Source organism: Macrosteles quadrilineatus, unplaced genomic scaffold (assembly GCF_028750875.1).
Source record: "Macrosteles quadrilineatus isolate MER2022 unplaced genomic scaffold, UCM_ALF_1.0 Scaffold_4__1_contigs__length_99947679, whole genome shotgun sequence".
In the NCBI taxonomy this organism is placed as follows: domain Eukaryota; kingdom Metazoa; phylum Arthropoda; class Insecta; order Hemiptera; family Cicadellidae; genus Macrosteles; species Macrosteles quadrilineatus.
In genome coordinates, this window is record NW_026542597.1 from 82,780,986 (window position 1) to 82,800,160 (window position 19,175).

Consider the following 19,175-nt stretch of genomic DNA (forward strand, 5'->3'; position numbering starts at 1 on the left):
ACATTGCTTATTTGATCCTGAGAAAAGTCAGCTGCATGATGGTTATAAACTGGACCCAGCAGTTCTTGATGGTTCAGATTTAATAGATGGTCCTGAATAAAGAACTCGATGCAAACTACTATAAAATGGTGTAAATTCCTGACTCTATGTGATCTGATGCGTTGCGATAAGGGAACAATAAGACTCGCATGTGAGTCATCCTCAGGCCAGTAGGATGTCTTCTTGCTTCATTAGAAGGTTGTCAATTAATAAAGACACACACACGGACACAAAACACAAACATTAAAGATGACTTGCATGTGAGGCTAAACTAGTTTCCATACCACAAAACTGAAGCATAGATGCAGGTTATACACCAATTTATAGTATTTAAATGTGATCAGGAGGCTAAAATTCAATACAATTAAGTTCAATCCAAAACTATTCATCACTGCCAGATCCATACTGAATGATGTACTATAAAAACCTCGATAGTGAAGTCATTTGCTGTATAACTGGAAACGCATATATGCAGGTAGTAAGAAGTGTTGGCACTCAAAATACGTTCAGTGAAACAACGTATATCTGTTGTTTTACTTAACATTCCTATTTCGTTTCAGCGGGAAGTGGTATTTGGCTGATCCTGGCGACCTTCTTCAAGCTGCCAATCTCGGGGACGCACTCCATAGTTGGCGCTACTGTCGGCTTCTCGCTCGTCTGCCGAGGCACTCGGGGGCTCTCATGGTCCACTCTGGCCACTATTGGTATGTTTGCATAAGTTTTACAGAAAAAAACCTAACTCGGAAATCTCACTGAGCCAATAAAAATGTTGCGTTCGAATTTGCATGTCTACTCTATGATCTAGGAGCTCTGCTGTTGCTGTGATTGTGTTTATTTCACTTGTATATATGACTAGCTGTACCCGCGGGCTTTGCCCCATTTATAACCTATAATAGAAAAAATAATAAAGTTGTTCCGATTGTAAATTTCAAAATGGCAGCCGTTTTAATTTTTCTAACTTAAATAACTCAAAAACGGCTAATTCTACAAAAAAATGCCAAGAATACTTTTTTTTAGCATTTTTAATTCCCTAACAAACGATACCAAGATCAAAAAGATCGGACAAATGATAACTGAAATATAACGTTTTTTGTGTAAAAATAAGGCAAAGTTAGTCGGGGAACCCTTAATTTTTGCCTTATTTTTACACAAAAAACGTTATATTTCAGTTATCATTTGTCCGATCTTTTTGATCTTGGTATCGTTTGATAGGGAATTAAAAATGCTAAAAAAAAGTATTCTTGGCATTTTTTTGTAGAATTAGCCGTTTTTGAGTTATTTAAGTTAGAAAAATTAAAACGGCCGCCATTTTGAAATTTACAATCGGAACAACTTTATTATTTTTTCTATTATAGGTCTTGTGTATGTTAACATGTATACCAAATTTCATAATCGTCGAATAAAAAACTTCACAGATAAAAATATTTTTGTATAAAAAACAAAATGGCGGATATCTGGGTTAATATGCATTTTCGGACATACCTTCCCATAAACTTTTTTCTTCCTTTTAGTATGGGGATTCATTTCCCAAAGTCCTGAAACGTTTTTTATGGACACCCTGTATATACAGGGTGAGTTTCTACTGACCGTGTTAACTTCGCCAGTAGGTTCTACTCACTAAAAGGGACAAAAAAGGTCCTATAAACCCATGTCCGGTTTTCAACCGTTTGGCTGTAATAGCGGATTTTGTGTTTTTCTTATTTTATTAGACTTTGCTCCACAATTTATGTAATAAAAACTTAACCCATTACTTTAGAGAGTTATAGTTAAAATCATTGGAAAGAATATTAAATTTGCTATAAATAAAAGGTTTCATTCAACAATTATACCATTACATAGTCCACGTTATATCCAAAATAAAGTAAAAATGTCATTAAATTAATTAATTACGAAAATGTTCATGAGCCCACTTTGATACATAAACCTGCATTTATGCAATGTTGACATGCATAAAAAAACTTGGTCATTTAATAATCTTTCAAATGATATGCTATTCAATACTATTATTGATATAAACCAGTGAGAAATTACTAATAAAGTACAATAAAACACGGTTTACAGATTTTGTTTTTGCACAGTTTTACTGTTGATAATAATTACTGTATACTCCATGTTGTATTTTATTGAACAATCTGATATGATTTGTACAGTATTTTAACTTTTAAATATTTATTAAAATTATCTGAATTAATAAAATGTATAAACTCAAGGTTTTTCACATTTTCAAAGATGTAGTGGGTTTGATTCTTAAATGCTGTATAATTAGTTTTACCTTGTGCTTGATTAAGTCAGCTTTTATTGATTTGTCATCTATAGCTACATGACTCAGCTGCTTAACATACCTTGTTGAGTAATTTGCTGTTTTAACTTTATATTTCCAAGTCAATTAAGAGTTTTTCAACATTTATTAAACTATGGAGCCTTTTACCAATCAAGAGTATGCCAACATGATGAATACAGTAATTATTATTAACAGTAAAAACTGTGTCAAAACAAAATCTGTAGACCGTGTTTTATTGTAGTTTATTAGTAATTTCTAACTGGTTTATATCAATAATAGTATTGAATAGCATATTATTTGAAAGATTATTAAATGGCCAAGTTTTTTATGCATTTTAACAAGGCATAGATGAAGGTTTATGTATCAAAGTGTGCTCATGAAAATTATCGTAATTAATTAATTTAATGACATTTTTACTTTATTTTGGATATAACGTGGACTATGTAATGGTATAATTGTTGAATGAAACCTTTGATTTATAGAAGATTTAATATTCTTTCCAATGATTTTAACTATAACTCTCTAAAGTAATTGGTTAAGTTTTTATTACATAAATTGTGGAGCAAAGTCTAATAAAATAAGGAAAACACAAAATCCCCTATTACAGCCAAACGGTCGAAAATCGGACATGGGTTTATATGAACTTTTTTGTTCCTTTTAGTGAGTAGAACCTACTGGCGAAGTTAACACGGTCAGTAGAAACTCACCCTGTATATTTGATTAGCTGATAGCAACGGTGTAGTGACGTCAGTTCTCCCTCTTACCGCCTCCACGTCTGGCCTAGTCTGTCAGCCAGTGACAGCAGCGCTCCTAGATTCTGGTGTAGACACTAGCAGGTTGAAATAAGTTTTTTATGGCTCATTGAGAGTTCTTCGTTAGGTCTTCACCCTTTGATATTGGTAAAATTTTTGCCAAAATGACATCATATTTAGAAGGAATTTTTTTCTCAAAAACGTCTTTCACGAACTTGTAGATATACATTTATAAAAAGTCAACAATTTAACAAACTCTTTTTTATAATGTTTGAGGTTTGGACTCAAAAGTGATTTTTGTAATAATTCACTAGTAATAATCAAAAAAGTGTAGCATATCCATAAAGAACTAAAAAAAGTGACATCTTTCCAATTTGTACTATGGCATTTGTACCTACAGATTTATAGATTTAAAAATGGTATATGCTAAGCATTTTTTCTTGAAGGAATTCTACATAGTGTTATTTCTTTAGCAATAAGCGATTTTTTTTATTTACGTCCAATTTCTCTTCCTCCAATTTCAACTACGCATACCCTTAGCTCTTTAATTATTTTATTGTTGAAAATCTCTTCATGTTTCTCAATTAGCTGTGCAAGATCTTATTTTAGCTTATTACCTTAATTAACTGAACTAACCTAAACATATAGAAATTAAAATAATGAGATGTTATCTATAACGTTTATGTGAGTCCTTGGTGTTCAACTCGTAAAACAATTAAAGAACTACAAAGAAAATTTATAACCTCACAGTATACTAGATATTTAACTTACAATCATATTTTAGACGCTTCTTGTAACATGTTAATTTTCTAATTAATAAAGAACTTTTAATTAATCATTAATGCATATTTAATATTTTAGATGCTAAACTGCATCTATGAAAAGTTATCTTAAGTAACAAAATTCTCTGTTTCAGTGGCATCTTGGTTCATCTCACCGGTGATGTCAGGTGTTGTCTCCGTCACTTTGTTCCTGCTGATCAGGAGGTAAGAAGCAATTCAAGTCGCTTATTTTTATCAGTAACAAGTCTTTTGTAGCATTCTTACTACTATTATCTCATACAAGGCTACCAAATTGTGTTGGAGCTGTCATGCGATGTTTTACTCTGTAATTTTAATGTGTCTAAAAGTAAGGCTTTCATGGTCACACTTAAGAAAGTATTTGATAGGTTGTAATGCTTGTCTAGTAGTTAGAAGATCGGAAATTCAATCCTGAAAAAGTCAGTATCTAATTTTTTTATAGTACTAACTGAACTTAGCTCTCCTTAATCGAGTGTTTAATTTTACACCAACAGGTTTGTCACAGGCGATCATTTTTTGGCTTGTGGTAATTTGCCACCAAAAGTATATTCACTTATAGTCCACCTCACAACTTGCGGGATTTGCAATGACAGCACTTATTTTAACTCTCCACTCTAGACAAAGTACAAGAGATGTGTACACGTTACCATAACAGGATGCTTATTGAGTTTAGAAACGCTCTAACATTGCTAAGATGGCAATTAGCCCTTCTCCGATGCCAACGTCTATTACTTTCTGGACGGACCTTTTCCAAACTATCTGCTGCAGATGTTTTGTGTAGAATAATTAAGACTAATGCAACAATTAGTTCTCCAGCCCTGAATTTTAAAGTGATTTAAAGTGAACTTAGACCTTACTTGTAAACAACATAGTTTACAGTAAAGTAAAAAGCATTGCTTTACTTAAAAAACAAAAAAAAAACATTTAAAAGCATTGATTGGTCAAATTTAGTACTGACCAACTCAATTCATCGTCAATATCCAGTAACGAAGAGTGTTTGGTAGAGTTAGTTACTCACAACTGTAACTTTTCTCTCATGGTTATCATGTTGACAGGTTTATTCTCCGTTCTCCTTCCCCGCTGGTCCCCGGTCTGCGCTCTCTGCCACTCTTCTATGGAGTGACCATCGCCATCAATGCCTTCTCTATCTGCCACGACGGCCCTGAACGTAAGTAGCTCAATCATGTAATTACATATGCAAGACCAAGATAAGATTCTTTTGGTAAACCTATGATCAATGGGCTTTTAAGAAATGAGTATGGATAAAAAAAAAACAGCTGTTCTTATTCAGTATTAAAGCTGCGTCTCTCTTCATTTTACATCCTTCGCCATCTTTCACTTGTAGACTAAAATACATCCAGAGTCCTTATCTCAATTATTAGTAGTATAATAACGATAAAACAATACTTTTGTTGGTGCCAAGTAGCTACTTACGTAATTGCCCTGGGAGTGACTAGTGAGTAAATTAATAAGTAATAAAATATCACACACTTTCCAGAAATTAGAAGAGTTGACAGTTCTTACCTATGTAAACACTTAATGTATTTCTCTCTTTTGTAATTTAATGTCCTGTTTTTCCACAGTTCTGTACATGGACAACATCCCGACATGGGTGGCGGTGGTGATCAGTCTAGTTCTTGGTATCACGTCGGCGCTGGTCGTACAGCTGGTACTGGTGCCGTGGCAGAGGTCAAAGATTCTCGGTGAGTACGCTAGACAACTCTGTACGTCTACACGGCTATGGCTCGTTGGGGAAGACATATTAGGACTGGTGGAATCTACTTGGTAGTGGGAAATTCAAGAAAACTAATTCTAAAGATGTAAAATACGTTTCCACCATCTTCGGCTTATGTGTGAGTCTACAGGACTATTGCAGTTTTATCAGTACTATCATAATCATCTTCAATCAACGTTTCAATAGAATCGGTTTAACACTCTAGAAAGTGTTTTATTTACTTGGATTCGACCTGATAATGGAAGCTTGGACTTTTGAAACTGCAGTTGTCCTTTCTTACTATAGAGCTGAAGAGGTCGGTAACCTAATTTTATTTTTTTTTTTCATAATTTATAATCCCTAAAAGGTGTTATTGAATTTCACAAACTACCTAAATAACAGTATAACAGCAGTAAACACAGTACTATTGTATGAAAAAGAAGAAAAATGAATTCCTCACCTTTTACACCTTGTCTTAATGATTGTATATTGTGATGTTTACAACTTATGGATAGATGTTTGTTTACATATTTGGCTCTGTACTAGAATCTACTAATTGCTAACTGAAGTCATTAAAGTGTCACTTAAGTCTCGCTGAACAAATTTATTTATACAAATATTAAATTTTTTTTGTAAAACATATAAAACATTAAAAAAAGTTTTTTGTGAAATGTCAAAATCAAATGTTTTAACTAAAAGTAAAATTTGCTAAGTAATAAATTTAAACATTTAACGAACAGACTTAAATGTTGAACATAGATTTATTTGAGGGAGGGATTTCTTTCCTGAAAACTATTTGATTACGAATTACGATACTATTTTTCATAATAAAATCTTTAGGATTGATTTTGCAATGAGTAAATTGTAGCAATGAATAATATATTACTATAGGTACATATTCTCCTAATGGGTACATATAATATGGGATTTTCACTGAATTAAATGCTGCAAATGTTTGTATAACAAAATTTATAAAATTGAAATCTTCAAACCAAATCCCATTGGTACCCGAGTAAGTTGTTTAATTTTACTCCTTCTAAAGTCTAAACCAAAGATTGTCATATTAAAATATGTTTCAGACATACAGACCTTAAAAACTCCTCATATTGGGCTATAATACTGTTTTTTTTATCATTGCAGTGTAAAAAAAAAAAATCTATAACATAAAGTTACTTATTAAGTTCTTTTTATACACATTTTGAATTATAGTTTTAATTTTCATCATTTTAATTTCTAAAATGGTGGTTAATGGTTTTTTTATTCTGTTTTATGTGATTTTGTATCTTGGACTTAATGGCTTCTAATCATGTTCCATGATTCAATATGTGTATCAATTCAATAAAATAATAAATTCTCAGGTACATAATTTTTGTTTCAAACACTTTTTTACATATAAAGTGTGTTAATTTGCATGTACTAAACCACGGGATATAATTTTAAAATGCATCAACCTCATTTTAAACATTGATAGTTAGCATGTTCAAAAGAAATTGATTAATTGTACCTTATACATTTAAACTTAAAATATTTACAAGATTATTTGATGTCCTAATATGTCTTCAAAAAATATGGTGGCTGCAATGTAATTTTTGGGGCGATTTCAAACCGCTTTGTCGAATGTTTGTGCGCCCCACTGCATGCTGCTAGTTATTTAGTTAGCTTAGGCATTCAGTGGTCTTTGCTAAATATTGGGACGGCGCTGTCGCCCCTTGGTTGTTTACAGAAATGATGGGAACAGCTACTAAAGCTGACGTCCAGTTTGCTTTCGGATACGAAACAGGTAAGATTAACTGAAGAAAGTGTGAAAACCGTGTTTTGGTGTTGCTTTTGTTGTCATGCGGTCTGGCGGTTTTGAAGTATAATCCATATGTGTTTTGTGAAAGTAGTTGAAGTCTGTTGAGTTTGTAGTTGAAAGGTGGAAAATAAAAATGTCTGTTGGTCGTATGTTCTTTGTGGCTGTAGCACCCGTTGAACATCACAGGAATCTGGGAAACATTTGCAACTGAAGATAATAATGGTTTTTTTTTACTCAAGAGTCAGTGGAAATGTAGGAGATTTCGCTCAAGCAAAGATAAATAAGGAACAGAGGATACGCACTCTACGGTACCCTTATGTGGTGTGTAGTGCTGGTGCTGGTGTCTAAGGCAAAGTCTAACACCGTCCCTGCCATCATGTACTACAACACGCTTGCTGGAGAAAGACCCTGTGCTATAGGAACTTCCACACAAAGCTCATTGATCGGACTCTTCCTTGCTTGCCACAAGTATATTTCTGTCATAACATACTAGAGCTGAAAGCACACGGCTGCCCCGTAAGCGAATGTCCTCTGTACCTTTACTTCCCTGTGGCTTAAGGAAAATTCTGTGAATATGTCAAAAAACCTAGACATAGATTAGGAGACCAAACACCTTTAGCAATTTTTTCATGGGGAGGTAGGTGTTACAATATCTTCATGGTGAGATGTCGGTTTTGTCAATGGTCATTTTGTTTTAAGGTTTATTTTAAAAACATTGTTCATTTAAATTTTTATACTTTCCCTCCCTATACATAGTAGCCTATATGGAGAAAGTATTGTTTTCGGCAAAATTTTCGAGTTTAAGTTTTGAGTGGATACATATTCATTTTGGGCCCCCCTGAACCCAAAAAAGTGGTTTTCAAAGTGATGTCTGTGTGTGTGTGTGGATGTGTACAGAGCTACAGACCACACCTGCAGTCCGATTTTGAAGAAATTTGGTATGTAAGTTATGTAAGTACTAACCCATGATATCTCCAGGAGTATTTTCATTTTTTTTGAAATTTTGATTTTTAATGGGAATTTTCCTATAAAAACCCATAAAATAATGGAAAAATCAGATTTTCTCAAAAATAGACCGAACGATTTTGATAAAAATTTAGTATGTTAAAGTCCTTTAAATTCTGAACAAAATTAGACAAATCCTATTTCTGTAAAAATTACGGTTAAAAAGTTATTGTAACTTATGTTATTTTCCCATTAAAAAATCCCATAAAATTAAAATTACAAAAAATCGGATTTAGGAAAAACCCGATTTTGATTAAAATTTATGTGTTATGGTCCTTATAATTCTAAACAAAATAATGCAACCCCCATTACTGTAACAATTAAGGTTCAAAAGTTATTGCAACTTTTCTGATTTTTTCCTACAAAATGTTCATAGTTACTCCCACCGCTTACCCTATTGGAGAAAGTATGTGTCAGATTGCTGATACTGTTTATTATATGTATGTCTGTTGGCAAGAATATCTTGCAAAGATTTTTCAAAGTTGATTAAATTTGCACACAAAAGAAGATGCTCGTATGAGTTTATTAATCAAATTTTCCATGTTTTATTCAGTTTAAAATGAAAAGCAAAACTTAGGATGCTAAGCTGTTATTCAATTTTTTTAGTCCAACTACCAAGAAGTGAGTCAAGGGTTTCCCTAAATCTAAGGCACAAGTCTAAGGCACCAAATAAATTCACTGAAGAATATTTGCTTAAGAGTCAAGTTTAAGACACCATTTGGCTGTTCTATGAGTTCAGCACTTGACAAGAAATGTCACACCTTCCATACCTCTTTTTCTGATTTTAATATCACTATTTGCCCCATTGTATCTGTTGTTTTTGGCTTTGAGTATTGTATACAGAATTTGAACATACATTTTAGGATAATTCACATAATATTACATATTAGCTTTCACTTCTTGTGAACAGTATTATGTACATAAAACATAAAACTTCATAATACTTTTGGAGCCATGTATTTTTTATTTTGGATCATTGTTTTTACAATACACCCACTAAAGCTGGGTTTTCCTAGGAGCGGAATCGGCGAGCGGAGAGAGGAACGCGGAGAGCGGAAAAGAGATTAACATGGTGTTCCGCTCCGCTTCTAGGAAAACAGTAACATTAAGGGCGGGTTTCTGAGTCAGGGATTTATAAGTCCAGAACTAGGCTAGTCATGGATTAAAATTAGTCATGTACTAAAAATTCACTTTCTGAGTCAAGGATTAAGGACACACGGACTAATTTAAAGCGGGTACTTAGTTTAGTCAGAGATTAAAAGAGCTCATGATTTTCAAGGGAAATGTAGGGTAATTTGTGCCGCCGTGCTGGCAACGCTGTCAGTTTGCGCACTGCTCTGAAAAAGTAAACAAACAACGATCTCAGTCAAACCTTGGTTTTGAGGTTTATTTATGTTTTAATTCATTTATCATTGTAATATATGTTATTATTGTTATAAACTAGTTGTATCGTAAAATTTTAAAGGTGTTTTAAAGGTAGGATTGGTGTTTCATCCTATTTCTTTTGGCTGCACTTTACTTTACGTCCTACACTCCTTCGAATTAAAATATTGGTTATTTGATTGTTTCATTCGATATATTGTTTGGTTAGTTAGGTTAGGTTAACCTTACCTAACTAACCAAACGATATAACTTATCGAATAATCAATATAACGATCGATATTTCCATTCCAATGAGTGTAGGACGTAAAGTAAAGTGCAGCCATAGTTTGAATAGGCTTTTGCAATAATGCTCAGGTAATTTCAACAGGGAGTCATAAGTTACCGGTACTAACTTACTGGCCTACCCTAGCCTTTTTAAAAAAAAAAACTTGTCGACCAGGCTAATGAAATAATTGAAATATCGAATAATCAATTATTTCATTCGGTTGTTCTTGACAACAGAAGTTACGGAAGTCTCTTTACACACTGTCTTATTTACTTAGATACTACTCTAAACTAAGTTTTGCTTTTCATCAGCACCAATCCTTGTTCTCCTAATCACCTGAAATGTTCTATAAGACGTGTTTAAACTGTTCCTAGACACCAAAACTAACTTTCTCAAATGACTTTTTTGTTGTCGAGGCTTCCTTTGACCCCTACAATTTCATATATATCAGCAATAACCTCTACCATATAACCTAGGGGACCAGTGGGAATTAGAGGTTTTGGGTGGGGGTAAAAGCTCTTGATGTAGTCTTTCCTCAGTTCACGGCATATTGCCAATGCCACTTTAGGCACATAGCGGCATGCCGATAATTCTGAAATATTAGTTAGATCGCCGGCTTCCTGCAAAAGTGTTCCACTTGCAAAAAAGCGCAACGCTACCAACACTTTCTTCCACAAAGGTAAACCTAGTTCCCCTTGTGGAAGTGCCTTCCAAACTAGGCCTTATCAATTCAATTAGTTCTCTCAGAGAGTTTTTTTGAAAAATCTATACCTTACTTATCCTTGAATTCATCCGCACTTAAGTCATCAAATGGATTATTTTCCCGCTCACGACGAATTCGCGGCCCACGAAAACGGTAAAAATCATGATAATCAATGTAATCCATAATCACCTTAAACACACAAAAATGGCTTAGGTTGAAAGTGGAGGACTAAAATTAATCCTACCCCTATGCAGGATTAAAATCTAGCATGTTTTAGTCCGTGGACTAAAGCATACCTAATTTCTTTAGTTCAGACTTAAAAACTAGTGCTTGACTAAGATTAGTCGCTGACTTATAAGTACTCGAATCAGAAAGATATTTTTCTTAGTCCAGTACTAAAATGAGCTTTAGTCTAAGACTAGCGCTAATCCTTGAATCAGAAACCCGCCCTAAATTGCCTAAGAGAAGTGTAGTCCGCTCTCCGCGTTTCTCTCTCCGCTCGCCGATTCCGCGCCTAGGAAAACCCGGCTTAAGGTCATGCAAGGAATTATATTCCAAGTCCTATTTTTATTTAAGTCGTTTGGCCAATCCTTGCCTTTGTGAGGAAAGTAATAAAATGTTTTCTACATTTTAGTCACAAAAATTAATTTCTGAAACGAATATATTAAGAAAATGTAACATTTTAATGTCTAACTATAACAACTTGGTCACATGATTATAACTAGGTCAGCTGACTTTTGGTCAGATTCATCAGAAAAACTAATTAATCATACAATCAGCTGATGTTTTTTGTTTTTTAAATTATAATCAACTCTTCTCTGCATACTGTCAGACAGTGCAATGTATTTACAAGTTTACACTAGAGGCCACGAGAGTCTGCAGTTGGTGGCAGTCAATATCAAGACTGGACTAGGGCGACGTTGCAACATCATCCGTTCACTAATTTTTGACATAATTAAAATATATTAAACAATATTTTCAAATCAGCAGAGCTGGTATTGTTAGATTTGGCAACAACGCACGGTCGTCATTGGCTCCTTCGAAGTCACGTGGTAAATAGTCTCCTCCCTCAACTGCAGGCTCTCGTGGACCGCACTCTAAATGCCAGCTTTTTAGAAATAAAGCATTTTGTAAGTAGTTTGCGTAGATTGGCTTTGGTTATTGCTTTTTTGGCAAAGCTTATCGATTTGTAACGCTAACGCTTTGTATATAAGTAGAATTTGACACTGGTTGTAGTGCTATTTTTTTAGTACATTACTAATGCAGTATTTTGTTTTGTGGAATGTGAACAAATTGGTGTTGTTGGTAAATAATTTCAAGAGTAGTTAATTGTTAGATTTTCAAGATACTCTTTATATTTTATCACAGAGTCAAAGCTATTGGTAGGATTATTTTATTTAAAGTACTAACAGTAACACCGATATTTTTATATTCAAACCATTACATTACTCTACATAATGTTAACTTCTTAGAGTACCGATTACTTTATTTATACTTACTTAATCTCTTTTACTCTTTCATTCGCACTTGGTACAATATTATTTTTCAGTTGCCAAAGATTGCGGTGGTTAAGCATTGTTCCAGCTCAGTATAGAATTTGGTACTTCTCGTCACTCTTAATTTATTACAATGATCTGTTACACTTAATAGAAGCACAATCCCCACCATAGCTAGGAAAACTAAGTTGTATAGTTGCGACCCAACTGTTTTGTTACAGACTCATCGCGAGAAGGCAGTCCGAGGCCGGTTCTCCGCGAGAATACTCCTCTACCAGTGATCAGCGAGAACGTGAAGGAGCCGACACAACTGTACACGTTCCCACGAGAACCGCTGGGTGCCACCAACAATGGCTACTCTCTCGCGGAGACTCAGCTACATCAGGCCAGCGGAAACAAGGTATTCAATTCAATTCTTTATTGTGACACACTTTGGGCGTAGGATGATTTGATAATTGTATTGTGATTTGTCAAATGGGTTTTTTCATAATCGGTTATTGGGTCTGGGTATGCACTCCATTTTCTCATGCCCAAAGTTATTTTTGCACCACTATCTGCAAGATTCTTCTTCTTCCCCACATTCCTATTCACCTTTTTCTTGGCATTTCTCTCAGTCTTCTACCCTTTCCCTCTTCCAAATCAATCCTATTAAATTTGGAATTTGGATCAATCCTAAATTTTTCCCAAATATTTAACCATCTTAATTTTGCTTTTTATACCGTCCCTTTTAAGGTTTTTTTTTTTATGAAAGAGGTTTGTGGCCTCTTTTAACCTTGCATTTGCCCGTCCACATAGACTAACTGCCTGTGCGTGGATTGTATCCAGCAAAGCAAGGGTGAGCCGGTACAGTACAAAGGTGATCTGTACTGATAAAATGTTTGCGGCAGTGACCAGGATCCGATCCAGGAGTTGTCTTGCAGCGCTCTTCTGATCTTTTTGGTGGATTAATATTTTTTTTATGTAGAAAAGTTTAATTTTTCAATTCCAGGACCAAGTTAACGGGGGAGGAGCTACGAAGGTACCTACTGATCCAGTGCTTCTGAACATTCCGACAAATGGAACCAACACTCCAGCTTACGGTAAGTTATGCCATACTTCAACACTCTTGAAAACCATCAATTAACTGAATAGAAATACTGTAATGATAAAAAAATTATCTTGACCCATTAGGGGCCCTATTCATTTGAAGGAATAGTTTAGTTCTCTGTCAAATTAATGACTGTTGATTGTATTTAATGGGTAAAGTATTTAGCAAACACGTACGATCAACTTTTATATAGGTTGAATTTTTTACGTCGCCTTGACACAGTTTCTTTTGCAGGTTTGTCGCCTAACAGCAGTGCAGTTCCCCTTATTAAGGAAAGGACTTTGGAGCCATTGGTAAGACTGTTATATTTAAGTTTCTGAACTCTCAACTATCCGCTCCTAATTAATTTTTACTTTCTAAATTCACTCAAAGATCATTGTTTTTGTTGTTGTTTTTTGTGGGAGGAGGGACAAATACATTTAAACGCACACTGAGATGGTCAATTGCCTTGATTTGTGCTGACTACAACGTTTGTTATTATACTGTTGTATGTAATGACAATAAAGATATATTCTCATACAGGAGACACTCTAATCCGCTCCGTTTGTGACTTTGGGCGTGCTGAATGATAGAAAATGCCAGATTACTGACGGTCTTCTAAAAACCGCCGCTCTACCGTGATTTTAGTGGTGACTAGCTGTACCCGCGGGCTTTGCCCCGTTTAACTTCATATGTGAGCTCGTTCGCATGGCTCAATCACGTCCTGGTTGAAGTTCGTTCGCCACGCTCACTCACCTTTAGGTTGGAGCTCGTTCGCTGCGCTCACACGTCCTGGTTGAAGTTCGTTCGCTACGCTCACTCACCTTTACGGTTGGAGCTCGTTCGCTGCGCTCACTTGCCTTCAAGTTAGCTCGTTCGCTACGCTAACTCGCCTCCGGGTTGAAGTTTGTTCGCTACGCTCACTCACCTTTTGGTTGCAAGTTAGCTGTTGTCATAAATTAAAAAAAAATAATAGTGCTTCACTCTGTTGGTAACCCTTGTAACTTTAATGCTATTGAACATCACAGAACAGAACCAACTTGTTTAATTTAAATAGCTGTTATGATTCATTAATTCCATTTAAATATGAGTACTCATTAGGTTAACATGGGAAACTCCAGAGCCACTGGGGCGGAGCCCGAGAGTCCGATCAGAATAAAAACCACTTAGTTTTCCTATTTAACGCCTAAAGAATCAGTGTACCAAATTTCAGCCTCCTAGGTAAGTGGGAAGTGGGAGAATTAGTGATGAGTGAGTCAGTCAGTCAGTCAGTGAGGGCTTTGCCTTTTATATATACAGGGTGTTGAAAATGTCTGGAACCAACATTATATCTGGTGAGTGGTTAAAGAAAAACAACTGATATTTTGTGTACGGATATACTATAGTTTTACCTATCTTTTGTTGCCTTATGCAATTTTTTACCACTTATAGGGAACGTCCTGTGGAGGATGCAGTAAAAAGTTTTAATGGAAGCCTATGGTAAATGATACATCATTTTAAAGGCTATTTTTTTCTGAGTAAGGAGCCACAAGTTTCATCTCAAAAGGACCACCCTAGCAAAAATGGCGACTGTTTGAAATTTTAAAAACCAACTTATAGGGAACGTCCTTTGGAGGATGCAGTAAAAGGTTTGAATGGAAGCCTATGGTAAATGATACATCATTTTAAAGGCCATTTTTTTCTGAGTAAGGAGCCACAAGTTTCATCTCAAAAGGACCACCCTAGCAAAAATGGCAACTGTTTGAAGTTTTTGAAAATAATTGAAAGATGTTGCTATAATTAAATAGCAATGGTTTAAATTTCAAACAGTCGCCATTTTTGCTAGGGTGGTCCTTTTGAGATGAAACTTGTGACTCCTTACTCAGAAAAAAATGGCCTTTAAAATTATGTATCATTTACCATAGGCTTCCATTAAAACCTTTTACTGCATCCTCCAAAGGACGTTCCCTATAAGTGGGTTTATTAAATTTCAAACAGTCACCATTTTTGCTAGGGTGGTCCTTTTGAGATGAAACTTGTGGCTCCTTACTCAGAAAAAAATGGCCTTTAAAATGATGTATCATTTACCATAGGCTTCCATTAAAACTTTTTACTGCATCCTCCACAGGACGTTCCCTATAAGTGGTAAAAAATTGCATAAGGCACCAAAAGATAGGTAAAACCATAGTATATCCGTACACAAAATATCAGTTGTTTTTCTTTAACCACTCACCAGATATAATGTTGGTTCCAGACATTTTCAACACCCTGTATAGATACTGCTAATATCTAGAGGGTCTATGAAATTGTTGGCGAGTGGGCCATTATTAGCCTACGTGTTTTATTGTGTTTCTACTCATTTTAGTTGTTATAATGGTACAAAATCCTACAAAAAATTAACTACAGTACAATTAATAGTCTCCAATTTGTTTTTGATTGCTCCTCCTAACGCCTGGCTGCTGATATGGCTCAAAACAGCATTTAAAAAAATATTCTTCAGACCTTTAAGCCCATCCAGATGTTTTAAAGTGCTGGACCATCAGGATTAGTGTGGGGCACTAAAAAAGAAGTGCTAGGTATCAAAGTGTTTATACCCCTCTTATCTGAATTGCCTGACTCTTTTATAGATGTCCAACCTTATTATTGTGTTTAAAAAAATGTGGTTGAACTATCTAACATCAACATTTGTTGGATAGCATCATGAATCAATAGCAATGAGAAATGTTCTTCTCCTTCTCATCTTTTTCAATGCCAATGAAATGTAGAGGAGTGCTTTTTCTATGCTTGAGACCATGGGGTTTCCAGCTTCTGAGGTGTGAAGTGTTGTACATTAAATACAATTTCTTTTTTTGGTCCCATCTTCACATCCCAGGGCGTAGGCCATAGCTCAGAACCATTTTACATGTTAGGTTAAGCCAAGGGTTGCGGAATTATCACTTGGATAAAATCCATTGGTGATTTTTGGGATTTGAATCTCAGGGAACTAAAGTCCCTAACAAATTTTATTACTCTAAAAGTAATGATGTAGAGAATTTCAATTTACAAATGTTGTTGTGGTTTTAGATTTGTATATCAGCTGGAAATTAATTACTATTAATTGTATGTTGTCAGACTTTGGAGCCGAACACCGTTGGGTCAGGAACTTTCGATGATCCTCCTGAGGTCACCAGGATCTTCTCATTCCTTCAGATTCTCACGGCAACATTTGGATCTTTTGCCCATGGAGGCAATGATGTCAGGTATACTTGAAATAACTCGGACATTTTATTACATTATGTACCTTTTCATACCTAAAGAAAGTCCAATTTGTCTTTCTTTTATTTTGTGATAACATCTCTTTTGGAAACCAGGATCCAATGTAATTAGCTTTGGTGACACAAGGTGGAAACTTCTAAGAGGCCTAAGTGTATATTGGAATTTTGGATTTTAATTAGTTCAACAACACATTTTCAAATCTGTTATCGGTTGACAGAGGTCTAAGCAGTTAAGTTTTTAGATATTGAAAATTTAGATGTCTTAGGTTGATTACAAAAGGTCATACACATTTGCCATTTCCATCTTGGAAGGAATAACTTAAAAACCTAGTTATTCTGCCTTCAGTTTCTAAAAGCTTTTTGACTTGATGTTCGGTAACAAGAACTGAGTTTGGACTGTTTTTCCTTAGCAATTGTAAAAACCTTACAAATAACTTATCTGATGTTTACAGCAATGCCATTGGCCCGCTGGTGGCAGTCTGGCTGGTGTTCACGGAAGGTTCGGTTCAACAGAAAGCTCCTACGCCACTCTACATTTTGCTGTATGGTGGAGTCGGAATATCCGTTGGGCTGTGGCTGTGGGGTCGCAGGGTCATCGAGACTATTGGTGAAGATCTCACCAAGATTACTGCCTCCACGTCAGTATCTTATTAGTACATAATTGAGCTGGGTAGCTAGTAGTTATAGTGTTCACCTATCAATGAAAAGGTTGCCGGATCGATTCTGAGAATTAGTAGCTTTTTGAAAGTTCGGAACTGGACCCAGCTGTCCCTGATCTGGCTTTGAATAAATTATCCTGACTGGTGAGACAGCTGATCTTAGTCAGAAACAAAGCTTAAAGCTACACCACAGATTGTCTCACACCATTCTACACTCATCCTTCACTCATATTTTAGGTGAAATACACATTTAGGTTGCAACTCCATCTTAATTTATTTAATTCGTAGGCTATCACAAGAAAAAATCTTTAGTGTAATGATACATTTAGTCTAATAATAGGTAATTGCTGGGACAGCAGGATTTTCTAAATGAAAAAAAAGTCTTAAAATTCTAAAAAAAAATAAAATATTTTAATACTATAGGATTATTTCTATTAGCCCTATCTTTAATAATTTTCTTCACCCAACATGTAAAACTTTTAATTTTAATGTGTATTTCAATCTGGTTTTATAACAAATGACATCGTCTGTTGATTTTCCAGTGGATTCACCATAGAGATTGGTTCTGCAATGACTGTTTTGTTGGCTTCCAAGATCGGTCTGCCCATCTCCACCACCCATTGTAAGGTCGGCTCCGTAGTTTTTGTTGGCTGGGCGAACGCTTCTGCTGGAGGTGTCGATTGGACTCTATTTCGGTGAGACAGAGTAATTAAACTCAAACTCATGAGTTTTTAAACAGTGGTTGGTAAATTTACTGCGTTTCTCTTTGATATTTTACCAACTGATATTCAGTACACTTTGCAGTCCAATGCTACTCCCATGCTAATATTCTGCAGCAATATAATCTCTAGCACTAATTGTTAGTTATTTTATTAATTCATCTTGAATTTCTGCAGCAAAATATAATCTCCTGTACACTTATAATTGAAGTATTTGTTCAGTACTGTAGTTGTATTGTACTGTAATTGTACAGGAGTATATGGTAATTCATCCTGATATTCCGCAGCAATATAATCTCCGCGTGGGTGGTGACTGTACCGATTGCCGCAGGCCTCTCCGCACTCTTCACTGCTATCCTGCGAGCCATTGTCCTCTAACTTGCCCATCGCTCAACTCGTTCGTTCAAGATCTTCGCTCGCTGACTTGGCCTACAATTTATCTTTAAACTTTTATACTCTTTTATTTACGATATCTGTAACCGAAGAGCTTAATATTTTCTACACTGGATATTATGCAATATTTTAGATCATATTTAAGTACTTTTGGTGTAATCTTGAACGGACGATGAAAACTAGGTGCTTTTTGTTGAGGTAAAGTCGAAGATAATATTTTACTATTTAGATAGTAAGGATTCGAAATAAATGTCACCTTATACAACCGCTAATGTTATTTTTTCAATCGTCCTGTGCTTTCTTGTTTCATGTGGATCTAGATGGTTTAGGTTTTGTCACGTACCTGATTTGAATATTGAAAATTACTTGCAATAGATACATGTTTTCTATTTAAATTGATGTTCCCTTTAAGAGGTAAAGATAAAAAGCTTTAAAACGTCCTTTGTGAATGTGACTTTTTTGTACAACTTTCAAAAGTCGTGTAGCAAAAGTTTTGATTTATAATATCTGGAAATTTGTTCGATGAGAGCTTCAGAGTTTTAGTCTAGACTGTGCCTTTGTCAGGTCAAATTATGAGGAAGAGAACAAAGTCGTTTTCTGACTCAAATTGTTGCAAGTTGCATATAGTTATTGGGGTCTATTTGTACATGATGAAACATTGATTGGATCCATTTTCAAAATCATTGAAACACTATTTTACAAATCTGTTATAAACTGAAATGTTGAGTAACAATTTTAGATTAAAATGGTTGAAACTTTTGCTGAATATTTTAATTTTGCTTCCCTGTCTTGGTATTTTTGAACGCAGTGTTACTGGTAACGTGTTGCTGTAAAACAGCAACCTTTGGTAGCAATGTTGTGTTGTTATAAGT

At 35.0% G+C, this 19,175-nt stretch overlaps 1 protein-coding gene across 4 annotated transcripts in view; it reads left to right on the plus strand.

The window, feature by feature from the left end:
* LOC128993384 (sodium-dependent phosphate transporter 1-A) overlaps positions 1-19,062 on the plus strand; it is a 61,642-nt gene extending 42,580 nt beyond the window's left edge. For 2 of the 4 annotated variants that reach the window (XM_054417257.1, XM_054417258.1), the window contains exons 4-15: positions 600-743; positions 3,989-4,058; positions 4,928-5,040; positions 5,456-5,575; positions 7,310-7,366; positions 12,455-12,633; positions 13,222-13,312; positions 13,555-13,613; positions 16,390-16,517; positions 16,985-17,170; positions 17,734-17,886; positions 18,198-19,062. In XM_054417257.1, coding sequence (XP_054273232.1) covers positions 600-743; positions 3,989-4,058; positions 4,928-5,040; positions 5,456-5,575; positions 7,310-7,366; positions 12,455-12,633; positions 13,222-13,312; positions 13,555-13,613; positions 16,390-16,517; positions 16,985-17,170; positions 17,734-17,886; positions 18,198-18,288 — 1,391 coding nt within the window. In that variant the 3' untranslated portion in view covers positions 18,289-19,062. The remainder of the gene's footprint in view (positions 1-599; positions 744-3,988; positions 4,059-4,927; positions 5,041-5,455; positions 5,576-7,309; positions 7,367-12,454; positions 12,634-13,221; positions 13,313-13,554; positions 13,614-16,389; positions 16,518-16,984; positions 17,171-17,733; positions 17,887-18,197) is intronic. The other 2 variants (XM_054417259.1, XM_054417260.1) reach the window with 2 other exon arrangements.
* The last annotated feature ends 113 nt before the right edge of the window (positions 19,063-19,175 follow it).